Below are 12,825 nucleotides of genomic sequence, written 5' to 3'. Positions count from 1 at the left end.
TACCCACTCACCCTTTGCAACACTAATGCCATCAAAGTCCGTTGGGAAGCCTCCTCAATCATCAATAGTACCATCCAGATCCCTATACAAACCCCCAACATCAAGGATAAGTTGAATTTGATACTCACCCCCCATGGTGAATTCTGTTAAAAAGTGCCTAAAACGCTCGATCCCCCTGCTCCCAACGTCCATAACCACACCTCGTGGATTCCGCTCGGATCAATTTTGGAAGAGCAGATGCCAACCAAAGCACAAAATTCTCATTTGGCAAAAGCCTATCTCCGAGCAGTAAACAACAGACACCCATTTCAGTCTTCAAACTCAATTTTGACGGGGATTCCAAAGGAGGAAACCTCAGGTTCTGTGTGATGAAGCTCAGATATCTCATAAAAGTGCGTCATACATACAAACAGGTGTTTAGATTCACTGATGAAGAGAAGAAAAAAGAACCTACTTGTTGGCCATTCCAGAAAAACAAGGATTGATGTTATTTTGCCTATGCATTGCAGAAAGCTACAAGATAGCACCTCCTAGTGCAAGAAAATGAAAAGGAAACTGAGAAAAATTACAGCATTTAAGGACCTATAAAAACATTATAACTAGTTAGAGCTTCCTTCTCATTTGATTTCATTTTCACTTCTTGCTAGGTTCCCTTTATATGTTTATTAAACCGTGTAATGCTGCTGGATAGTATCGATATCAAGTCCTTTCAGCTTCACCACAGACTCCACATGTCCTTTAAGCGTGTTCAGCTCACGAAGCCTGCAACAATCGCAAGCTTGCATGTAAAGTGTGATTCAACCATTTTCACAAAAACATCTAGACAGAAAAAATTGGGTTTTTCTGAAGTTTTAGTTAAAAGAGTTTGTAATTGATTTGGATGATGTGATGCATTCATTACCTTGCAACCTCGGCTCGCCTCTTGGCCTGTTCAGCAATTTCTGAAAGTTCCCTGTAGCTGCTCTTGTCAGAGAAGAGGTTAGAAGTTTCAGGAGGTTGAAGACCATGCAATGTCCTCTGTGCAAGAGCCCATTGAGCTTCCCTTTCTTCTCTCCCGTAATCCTTCTTGCTAGTAAAGGCAGTCTACAATGGAAAACAACAGCACAGAGTACACGAGTTGAGAGAATTTAGAATATGCTTACCTTTTAATTGAAATGATAAAAAGACTCTGGATCAAATAATACCCTTCTCTCTAGCAGATTATCCCATGCCTTTCCACTTAGAATGTAGCGGACAGCAAATTTGAGCAAATCAAGCGGGAAATAGAATACCACACTGTAAAGCCAGATGACTCCGGCCCAACCCCAACCCACACCTTTGATCCTGGCAAAGCCCCAGTCAGCATAAACAGCAATGAGGGTAGCAACCTGGAAAAACAAAACTGGTTAGAATTATTGTTTTTAACTTCCCGGGTGCAACACGAGAAAATATGACAACAGTGTTAGATTATTGTTGTGACTGGATAGACTTATTGTTGACTGTATCTGTCTGCCAGGCAGCAGAATTGTTCTTAACCCTCTGCGAAACTCTGCCAAGAACCCAAACCAGAGGGATCTAAAAAAAAATCAGCCGAGTAAGATAAAATCCTATTCGAGCAGACCATTGAAAATGTTCAACATCAGTTGTGACCATGCCTAGGAAAATGAGCTCCAGAATGATATCAGAGTGTATAAAATGTTCTAAGCACATAGTGTAATGGGTTTTCAAAAAAGAAAAAGAACAAGTCTTAAGAGCGACAAAAGAAATGGTGCTATGAGAAGTCATAAGATGCTGGGGTAACGTGTAGTCTCCTGTATTTGTCTCGGGGTTACCTTGACCCATGACTGTTCGACACTTTTAATAAATTCTTCTGCTAGTTAAGTAGACTTTATTGAGAAGAAACTGAGTTACGATGATGGAGCTGGGGACATGGGGATAAATCTACGTGAGAAATATGCCACTGTAAGTAGCAAAAAATATTCTTGTTGCTGAAATGAAAGATAAAAGTGCCCTTTTATTGTTGTTTAGGTTGTTGAATGAGAAGATGCACTACCAGAGGTATTTCAGGCACATAATGATGCAAACAGGGATTGGAAATGAGTAGAACTTACCAGCTGTGCCACAAGGAAGGCGGCGAGCAAGAGGAACCCCGGGCGTTCAACAAAGGACCAGCTACGAGATCGGGTGACAAATATGAGGGCCTGGCTCACAATACTGACTTGCAGATACAAAGCAGCCATCAATTCATCTTCTCTTCCCCTCAACGATCTAACACCGAATTTATCCTATATCAGAACAATACAAAGTATCAGATGGTTCGTGTTAGAAGAATCTAGAAACGCTTTAGAAATGAATGGTGGAAAATGTATGGAAGTCCTAGAATGAACAGAAAATAAAAGAAAACAATCAACATTTTTCTATTATATAGGATGTTTAGCAGAAAATTAAATCTATCTTGGGAAAGATTACCGAGAAGAAGTGTGTATCATGCATAATCCAGAAGAAGAGGACTGTCATCAACCCCAAATAACTTCCTAGGACCACCCCAGTAGCAAAAATCTCTCTCAGTTTCCAACTATCTGGCATGGGAGACGGCTTCACTCTATCCTTTGAGATGGTCATGATTGTTCCTAGAATCAATGGCATTGCATGGAAACAAACTCAATCCCAACTTAACAGACAGATGCAAGGGGGGCATCAAATGAATTCAAAGTTTCCATGATAAAAAACTCACCATCATTTAGTATGGCGATAATCAAAACCATGAAGGGCGAGAAGTCGAACTTCCATATCAAAGCAATAAGCATAAAACCAAGCTACAAGATTGTGAACAAAGAAAAGACAAGCAGTAGAATCAATACCAGAATTAGAAAAATAAATTAAGACAGTAGAATGCTCTTGCTGCAACTTACAACAATACGGATGGTGATGGAGACAGCATATATCTGCATATCAAACAAACCAAATGGACAATGGCCAGTTATTGCTCAAAATGAATGAAAGATTATGGTACCTTTTATAAATGAAATTTTTTTGGAAACAAAACTCAAATGATGAAAATTATAACATGAATAGATAGAATTTACAGTGTAGTTTTTCATCCTTTGGAAAATAGCTCTGCTGGTCAGAACAGCACTGATGATGACGCTAAGTCCAGGTTCTGTGAGGACTATGTCAGAAGCACCTCTAGCAGCATCTGTTGCATCGGCAACAGCAATACCAATATCGGCTTTCTTCAAAGCAGGTGCATCATTAACTCCGTCACCAGTCATTCCACAGATGTGCTTCCTCTCTTGTAATCTCTTCACAATTTCATACTTATGTTCTGTTTCACAAAAGCCAAACCCATATAAGCCATACGGTTTTCCCAAACATGGAAGCTAAGCAAGAAAATGTATTTTTAGAATTTCATAGATATATAATATAGGTCAAACCCACCTGGAAACACTCCTGCAAACCCATCAGCCTTCTCGATCAATTCATCAACAGGAAGGGAGGCAATAGATGCATCCTTGTCTTGGCCTAGCAATGACGATGAAGGATACATGTTTGTTCCCATTCCAAGCCTTCGGCCGGTCTCCTTAGCAATGGCAAGCTGATCCCCTGAAAATATGAGAAGTAGGGATAAGGAAAGAGCAAAATAGTAATTCAAGGAAAAAGAAGAAGATCCAAATTACCAGTAATCATCTTCACGTTCACACCAAGATTGAGAGCCCTACGGATGGTTTCGGCACTGTCATGCCTAGGAGGATCGAAAAGAGGCAAAAGACCAACAAACTGCCATGGCCCTCCTGGACTCTCCTTCGTTTTCTCGGGTACAACCTGCCAAAACAATAGTAGAGGTGATGATATAAGGGCATTCCAACCATTAAGAACAGCATTGCAGGCACAAAGATCCAAAGTTATCTCTCTGTTTAGTGAATGCCACTGCTGTGAAAGCTTTCAGAGAAGGTACTGACGACACTTGGATGCAGATTTTGAGTATTGGAAGGAGGTCCATCTGAGGTCTGGGATGTTTCAGCCCATTTACAGTGATATTGCTGATCCATTCTCGCAATATTGATATATGATTATGTACTTGTTGTCTGTGTCTATGTGAACGGTAGGGATGAGCTTTGTCATGGGTAGGGGTTTCATATGCTGGTAGGTTTCATTGCCTGGTGCGACTGTGTAATGTACACTTTTTGGGGGGCTCTTTTAGTTGAGGATTAAATGTGGGGATGACTCGTCCCCAGCATTGTAAGATAGTTATTGCAGAATTAATAAAATGGTTGTCATCTTTCAAAAATTAAGAGGACATTCCATTACACAAGCAGAAAGGAAATATTTAACAGCTACAATCACAAACCTGTCTTCCAACAGCCAATGATCGAAGCCCACGTTCAGCAAATTTGTCGATCACAGAGTGAACCTTGTTCCTAACATCCTCTTTGCAGTTGCAAAGGTTCAATATCTGTTTGTGGAGACCAATAAAAACACGCGAATTACTACACATACAGATGTTCATCTGTACCATCCCTACCAAGAAAATAAAGAAAAAGAAAACAAGAATACAACATACCTGCTCAGGAGCACCTTTGCTAACACGGTGCCAGCTGCCATCTGCATCTATGTAGGTGAGCGCAGTTCTCTTGTCCACAGGGTTAAAAGGGAGAAAATGTACCTCTCTTATACCAGCTCTTGCCTGTCCAGATCGACAAACTATATCAACAGAGTTACTTAGTAATATGTTACGTGTTCTCATTGAAATCAAACAAAAAAAATTAAAAAATTGGTAGAAAGTGGCAAATGGTCATTGCCAGCTTAAGAAATTAATTCTGATTATAAGCTTCCGGCTATCCTTGGTGCATCATCAAAAAAAGAGTCCCCTTCAACTAAGGCAGCACAACCTGACTTTAGACTTAGACACGATCAAAGCTTAATCTTGATGCTGCCAATCCAGGCAATGAAGGTTCTACTGAATCTTGGCCTTCCATGCCACATTGGAATTTCTCCCAACTCTTTGACAGAATTTCTTGCCATTTTAAAAGGAGTATCGATTTTCTGGCTATTAACTTGCGATCCCTAGAAGGTGAGCCTTGGCGCAACGGTAAGGTTGCTCCATTGTGACCTGGTGGTCACGCGTTCGAGTCACGGAAACAACCTCTCTGCAAAACAGGGGTAAGGCTGCGTACATCTAGCCCTCCCCAGACCATGCAATGGCGGGAGCCTCGTGCACTGGGCTGCCCTTTTTTTAGCTTGAAATCTCTGAATTGGATCAGAAACGTGTTTTCGAAATCTTCTATAATAAAAAAAAGTCATCTATTGGCAGTTCATGAAGCAATGTACAAAGCTAAGATCCTTTTTTGAGCCCTTAATTGCACCATAGCTCACATATCCCATAAGTTTACAAAGCTTCTGGTAAGTTTTCAGAGATTGCCTCCATATTTTAACCCTATATTATCATAGAAGAATTTTAGTTGATGATGGGTTAGAACATCCTCAATGCAGGTTTTCTTAAGGCTTGATGTGTCCTAGTCCCTATTGTAATTGTATCTTACCCTCATCGTGTCTGCTGTAGAACTTCTCTCCCTTCTTTATAGAACTTTTCTATTTAGTAAAGTTATACATACCGAGCAAAAAAAATGCTAATAATACTGCGGAAGAGGCAAGATCACCATTGTTTCTCAGTATCAGGTGACCCAGTTGCAATCCTATAGGAACAGAGAAGCACAATTTGTGGCAAGTTTACAAATGGATTCTCAATCCTATAGGAACAGAGAAGCACAATTTGTGGCAAGTTTACAAATGGATTCTGGTGGTTTATCTCTTTGGGAACTTTGGAGGTAGTTAGTCCCTCTGCCGCACCTCTTCCATGGTAGAATCTTTGGGTATTGTGAGCCCCTCCCAAAGTTCCATCCTTAGGTTGGGCGGCTATGAAAGGCAAGATGTTTACAGTGAATGGGCTCCAAAATCGCAGGATCCAAGAGCACAATCAAATTCAAAGTCAACAGTTGCTCTCTTAGCAACCCTGGCAAGGCAGGAATTGGTGGCATTTTCAGACTCCAGAGGCACTAACATCTACTCCTTTCCTGGACCGATTGGTCTTACGGATGCCTCTGAGATGGAGGCTCATGCATAGGGGCATTAGCATCTTCCTTGACAACATGGAGAAATATCCTGAGGTTGAAGGTGACTACTCCAAAAGTTTGTATTGGTATGAGCAAAGGAGATGGTCCCTAAAGGCTAGACAAATTCATTGATGAGAATGAAGAGATGTGATGAGAATGAACGGATGTGAAGAGATAGGGCCTTTTCTTTACACGTATTCCTAGAAGTGCTAATGAATTGGTGGATTTCCTCACCAAATTGGAAGCAGTTACAGATACATTGAACATTTGGGCGTCCTTACCCACTGAACTGCACTTGTAATCCCCTTTTAATATAGTTAGCCTTTATAAAAATGTTTCTATCAAACTCCTATGAAGTATTTGTGCTACTTTCTACAGCCATAAACTGCTAATGCCTCCACGTTATCTACATGCTAGTGTTATAAGATTTATATCCCCAATATTATCTAGTTTACCTTTCTACAGACAATTTTAGGCTTCAAGCAAAGAAGTAATTGTATAACCAGGCATAAGGATTGTGTTATACCTCTTTTGGATCCGCAAGCATCCCAACCATGGCAGCATCAATTGCATCCTGATTTTCAGTCCTTGATGCTCTTGCAGCAAGCAGGATGACATGCTCTCTGTCCACACCTTTTGCAAACACCTCAATCAGGTTCGTATCAATACTCAACTTGTTAAGGGTTAGAGTCCCAGTTTTATCGCTACATAGCACGTCCATTCCAGCCATCTCCTCAATTGCGGTCATTCTTTTGGTGATCGCTCCCTGCTCAGAAAGCCTGTGGGATCCAATAGCCATAGTAACAGACAAAACAGTAGGCATTGCAATTGGTATGCCTCCAATCAATAGGACGAGGAGATTGTCAATCCCGTTCCTGTACTTGCGGTGTTGAATTGGGTACATGACAATGATCTCAATAATCATTCCAATTGCAATTGAACAGATACAGAAGTTACCAATCGCCGTGAGAACCTTCTGGAAATGGCCGACCTGGTTAGTGTTGTCTACCAGATGAGCTGCCTTTCCAAAGAATGTGTGGACACCAGTGGCGATGACAACGGCTTCTATTTCACCCTGCTTGCAAGTGGAACCAGAAAACACCTCATCGCCAGGGTTCTTCGTAACCGGGAGGGATTCTCCAGTTAAAGCAGATTGATCAATCTTTAACGGATCACCCTCGAGAAGACGGGCATCAGCAGGGACAATATCTCCCAATTTGATGCTTACAATGTCTCCGGGAACTAGAATAGCTGCGTCTTGCTCTGTCCATCGACCGTCTCTGAGAACCTAGATATAATACAACCAAAAAACATTTGACAGAAGGAAAACCTTTGGATACTCGATACCAAGATCATGAAAACGGTAAAAAGAAATTTTGGGTAGCTCTAACCATCTCATTACCTTAGTTTTTGGAGCAAGACCAGCCATAAGAGCTGCTGCGGCATTACCGGCATTATTTTCTTCGATAAAACTGATGGTGGAGTTGATAACCAGCAGCACAACGATTCCCACAAAATCCTGCCAATCTGGAGGCTTCCCATCTCCGTTTGCCAAGGCAATAGCCATCAAAGCGGCCAGTTCCATGACCCATGACAGGGGGTTCCACATAAATCCTAAAAATTTGAGGATTTTGCTCTCCTGTAATTGGCATTTGTAGGGAGATTTAGAAAACTAAGATCCAAAAAAAATAGAGACCAGAAGAAGAAAAAAATGATTCCATCAGGTGTGGTAGCGAACTTTTTTCTCTTCTAGCTTGTTGGGTCCAAAGATCTGAAGCCGATTGGTTCCTTCCTCCGATGATAGACCTTCTTTCGTACATTTGAGCTGCTCGAACACTTCCTCGATTGGTATCCGTTCCTAAACACACACCAAAAACAGAGGTTCAGTACCCCAGACCATACGCCGTTCATAAACAGTTAAACCCATCTCCCATAAAAAAACAAACCTGGGAAAACTCCAAAAAGAAACAGGAATTTTGTCCGTTTTCACGTAATTACCAAAAAACCCTCAACTATGCTCTAAAATGTCAGTATCAACTATTAAGACTTGTGGGTCAAAGGCATCCTGGTCATCGAGACAGGTGCCTTGCTCAACGAAGAAATCCGGCACTTCTGTAATTTATGCCGAGTGCCATTTGCCATTTTCTAATAAATTCCTGAAAAATGACTAACAAAATAGCAGTTTTTATTATTTTATATTTCTCTTGGGAACATGGAGAAATTCGAGACGAGAAAAGTACGATGGAAGTACCCCAGCCAAAGTCCCCCAAAACAACAAACGAGAAGAACACGAAAAAAACGTGGTGAGTACAAGACGTACACGGAACTTTGCGATATTACGGCAAGCTTCGATGACCCGTTGAATTAAAATAACTGGTTTTTGCAAAAAATCAAATTAAAAAAAAAAGCCTCTGTTTTATCTCTGCGAGCGCTCTGAGCCTACAATGCGAAGATTGAAAAGCAAAAGACCGCAACCTAGGAAAGGTACAATTTCTTCGGATTTTGGGAGAGAGAGAGAGAGAGAGAGAGAGAGAGGCAAAGAACACCTTTGAGATACAGGGAAGGATGAAAATCTTTCCACAAACGGAAAATTTCCAGATCTCTAAAGAAGATCTGGAAGGAGAGAACAAATTTCGGTTTAAGTTCGATTTGAGCAAAGTCTAAGATGAGGAACAAGAACTTTCCGCCATTACAGACGAGATAGACTAGTAAATAACGATGAAAATAAGGGGATTATTTTTAAAAAAAGACAAAAAAGTAAAGAACAGATCTTTCTAGCGGTGAAATCATTCCAAAACTAAAGAAAACATAAGAATGTTAATTCTCATTAGACTAAAAAAAAAATTCAAAGGAGAGACAACCAAGACTCATCACTGCAAAATTAAAGAAAAACATTAAAAAATAAAGAAAACATAGACCTTTAATTCTTTCTAGACCAAAAAACAGAGAGATCAAAGGAGACAACAAATAAACGTATCACTGCAAAACTAAAGAAAACATAAACTTCGAATTCTTATAAGAAGAAGAAAAAAAAAAAATATCAAAGGAGAGAACGAAGAGAGATAGCTCTGCCATCACATATCGCGTGCTTGATATGAACAAAAGAAGACAATAAAATAAATAAATTAGATGAAAATCTTGAGATTCAAAGAAATCTGGAATAACAAACAAAGAAAAGAAGCAAAAAGGCATTTCTCACGTTCAGATCAACGGAAGAGCCAAAAAAACAAAAGAAAAGAATTTAAGTTCCACAGCAACAGATTGAAAATTTTCAGCAAAATCAAACATTACATTAAATCATCCCTTACAGATCTCTCTTTCTCATTCCAGCTTCCTAAAATAAGCAACAGTAAGCCAAAAAAAAAAAACCATATTTTCTTAGGAAAATAAAAAACACAAGAACAAACATCCCTAAATTAGCTACAAAAGGCAAAACAGAAAGGTAAAAATACAGAATCTCAATCTAAAACGGCAAGATCTTATACGTGACGATCCAAAAATATGAAACAAACAAATCTTAAAAAAAAAAAAAAACAGAGAAGAAATATGAGAAAATGAAATTCCTTTCAATCACATACCAGATCAACCGACTCGTTTTTAATCTCTTCGAGACTGATCGCCTTATTGACTGCCATCTTCGCAACAGAAAGAAGAAAAAAAAAATCACACCTCAAGAGAAAAAAAAAAAAAAAACGAAGAACTGCGAACCTGGAAACCCTAAAAATAGAACCGGAGAAGGAGAAAAATAAGAGAAATCTCTAACTTTTTCCTTCTCCCTTGAAAATACTAGAAAGAGAAAACTCTACTCCGCTTCACCTTCCTGGTTTTATGTATTTATACTCCTCTCATTCTGACACGTGGACACGTGTGACCCACCGCTTAAACCCGTCGCGTATATATACTCTTACCTTTCACCACAACCTCTTGTGGGCCCCACTCCCTTAAAATACTTTTTTAGTAATTTATGAGACCTACTTCTCGCAATCCTCGGCTGTAATTTGTGGGACCCACTTCTCGCAAGCCTATACAACTTAAACAACTGATTCTTCAATGCCTTTTTCACATATAAGTATGACCGGTCGTTGCCGGTTCTATTCTCGAAAAGGTGCACGACCGTTAACCCTCTAAAAGTACGGAGTGCAAACAAATTTATTCCTTTTTTTTTTTGGGATTTGCTAGGGCACATCCCAAAAGGTATTTCGCGGAACTTCTGTTGCATGAGAGAGCAGACATATGGCCCATACAGGCTCACTTTTCAACCGATTTTGTCATTATTCATGAGGTGGCTGCTCTCTTATGCGACAGACTTTCATCCAAATGCCTTTTGAGATGGACGCTAGCAAATTCCTTTTTTTAAATCGTTTTATAAAAGTTTTCCAAGATCATCTTCTGCTCCTCATATTTTGGCCATAAGAATCGGGAAAGGAAATGGAAAATGTCTTGTCCTCTCAATTCTGATTCCCAAACTGATTATATATTTGAGGAATGCTAGACTCACGGAGCCAAAAATTTGCATCGGTCAATTTCCATTTATGATGGCACAGAAAAATTACAGCCATATGGAAATTGACCAATGGGAGAGCCCTTGTACACTTTTTTGGCAAGGGCTCCTTTGAGTTTAGCATTCCTTTTGCTTTTAATATTTCAGCTTTAATTTTAGGCAAAAAATAAAAATAAAATTGCAATTCATTGGTGGGACCCATATGGAATTCTACTAAAAATCTCCCGTTCGCGAAAGGGATGGAATTCTACCACAGGGATATTTCCAAGTTTTGATCATTAAACGAGCGGTCCCACCGACTCATACTTTTTATAAAGCTAATAGCATTATATTAATTTTCTTTCCTCCTTTGGAATTTTAATCTGCATTAAATTGACGCACAATAATTTCTGACAAAAAAGTCTCTCTGTCTATTTGAAATAGGGATAAGAAGTGGGAATAGAACTCATTCCGGAATACTACCTCTTAGGGCAAGAAACAGATTCCGACATTTTTCTCCTGTAATTTCACCCCAGTGTCATTTAACCCCTTGATTCCATTCATCTGTGCTCATGTAAACTCTTTTCTTCCTTTGTTGCTGATGACCAGTTCAAACACGCAACTGCAAATAATGCAAGGACGGTTTAATCCAACAGCTCAGATTTTACTAAATTATCTTATTGAGCACTTTATTCTAGCCATGTGCCCGTGAATCAGTTGGGCATATGAATAACTAACAGTTCTGTCAAAGACCGTTTGGAAGGGGTACACCTCCGTCACTCACTCATACTGTAGATTAACGGCACTTTAACGGAAGCATTAGGATGGTCACGGTCCAAATTTTGGGAGAAAACCCCTTTTACGGTTGAGCCTTGACGGGACTCACGTCGGTGCGGTGCCCATAGCTTTCCACCTTATCCTCTTGACTAAAAATTAATTGAGAATTGCTAGCGTCCTTCCCGCGGCTGGTCTATCGCACATCAGACCAGCCACCTCTGAATGGAGACAAGACAACAGCTTTTGTCTCCATTCACGAGGTGGCTGGTCTGACATCCGCGAAAAGCCTTTTGCGATGGACCCTTGCAAATCCCTAATTAATTAAGACAACTTACATCCAATGAGACAATGGTGAGCTTGAACGTCCAACAGCCTGGAAAGATTTTTGGATCCGACAATCCTGTCCATCCAATTAATGAGCTTGTCTCTATTAAATTTGGAAGGTTGCCTAATGTTATTTTTAAGTTGAAGAATGTTAAACTTGAAGAGCACCCTTGCAAAAACCAACCCGAAGGATACCCTTCAAAACAGGTTTCTAAGTTTAAATACCGGTTGCAAATCGAGTCGAGCTGGTCTGATTTCCTAGAACCCTAATTTAACCATTATCTCCGATTCTCGGGTTGAGCTTCTTACGGAAAAGAAAACCAAGATTCATAAACCCGATTCTATTTGAGACATTTTTTTTTTAGATCCGGGTCATGTCAGGGTGGATTGTTTTTTTTTTTTATTGCTTAGCTTAGGATAGTGAATAATTTCAAAGATTAAAGACAATTGCTTAGCTTAGGATAGTGAATAACTTCAAAGATTAAAGACAACGACAAATTTTCACTCCAAAAATCTCTAAAAATTAAGCTATCAAGTCCAAGAAGAAAACTACTTTTTTTTTTTTCACACTGTAGTGGGAATGCCGTAGTCACCTCCACTGTATAAAATTGAACCGTCTAGAAGCGCTGGTTTCAATGGCTAATTAGCCGGTACTCAATAGCCCACGGTCAGAGATAAAAGTCAATAATTCAAAAAGGAAGGGGGAAAAAAAAAGGCGTACGGATAATATCGTCCAATTTTTCCAACGACCCACACTATCCACGTGATTGAACACACAAAGGGTTATTGTGGTCCCCACCAGATGCTGGACGAACAAAGATGGCCTCTTGTGCTATCAAACTAACCAATAATCACTCAAACCATCCTGCTTAATCGAAGATCTCCGTCCTAACAAATGTGATATCATCTCAATATTTTCTCAAATGTAAAAGATTTGTGCTACATGAAACATAAAAACGCAACGTATAAAAATTAAACTATTCGAATAACATATCCCTGATCTGTTTTAAGGCTCATGGGACGAGTGTCCATTGATCCTCTCTTTTCCGCTCCGTTCCAAAGAGTAACTAGAGACCAATTCATTCACGTTTTCCACGCATTTATCTTATGTGTCAATCTTTTTATTAATTTATAATCTTTTGAATCGATGAGGCC

The 12,825-nt window shown here is 39.7% G+C and overlaps 1 protein-coding gene across 1 annotated transcript; it reads right to left on the bottom strand.

The window, feature by feature from the left end:
• Positions 1 to 430: 430 nt before the first annotated feature.
• HA1 (H[+]-ATPase 1) lies at positions 431 to 9,893 on the bottom strand. Its single transcript, XM_077359251.1, has 16 exons — positions 9,668 to 9,893; positions 7,828 to 7,947; positions 7,492 to 7,728; positions 6,616 to 7,377; positions 4,541 to 4,663; positions 4,328 to 4,432; positions 3,657 to 3,801; positions 3,418 to 3,582; positions 3,066 to 3,304; positions 2,892 to 2,924; positions 2,714 to 2,795; positions 2,449 to 2,609; positions 2,091 to 2,264; positions 1,185 to 1,367; positions 902 to 1,083; positions 431 to 762 (listed from the first exon to the last, which is right to left on the bottom strand). The coding sequence occupies exons 1-16, from the start codon at positions 9,722 to 9,724 to the stop codon at positions 666 to 668; spliced, it is 2,865 nt and encodes a 954-aa protein (XP_077215366.1). The 5' UTR covers positions 9,725 to 9,893; the 3' UTR covers positions 431 to 665.
• Positions 9,894 to 12,825: the final 2,932 nt, after the last annotated feature.

This window comes from Tasmannia lanceolata, unplaced genomic scaffold, assembly GCF_043159265.1.
Source record: "Tasmannia lanceolata isolate RefF3 unplaced genomic scaffold, GAP_Taslan_0.1 ptg000018l, whole genome shotgun sequence".
NCBI classification, from domain to species: Eukaryota; Viridiplantae; Streptophyta; class Magnoliopsida; order Canellales; family Winteraceae; genus Tasmannia; species Tasmannia lanceolata.
Note: the sequence above shows the minus strand (reverse complement) of the source record. Positions and strands in the feature narration are given on the sequence as shown.

What these genes read in the sequence shown, in the direction of transcription:
- HA1 (XM_077359251.1), bottom strand. Translation starts at nt 9,724, where the DNA reads ATGGCAGTCAATAAGGCGATCAGTCTCGAAGAGATTAAAAACGAGTCG. An exon ending in GTTTGCAGGAGTGTTTCCAG is followed by an intron (nt 3,305 to 3,417) that starts GTGGGTTTGACC and finishes TTTGTGAAACAG; the next exon opens with AACATAAGTATGAAATTGTG. An exon ending in CCTTCCTTGTGGCACAGCTG is followed by an intron (nt 1,368 to 2,090) that starts GTAAGTTCTACT and finishes TTGTTTTTCCAG; the next exon opens with GTTGCTACCCTCATTGCTGT.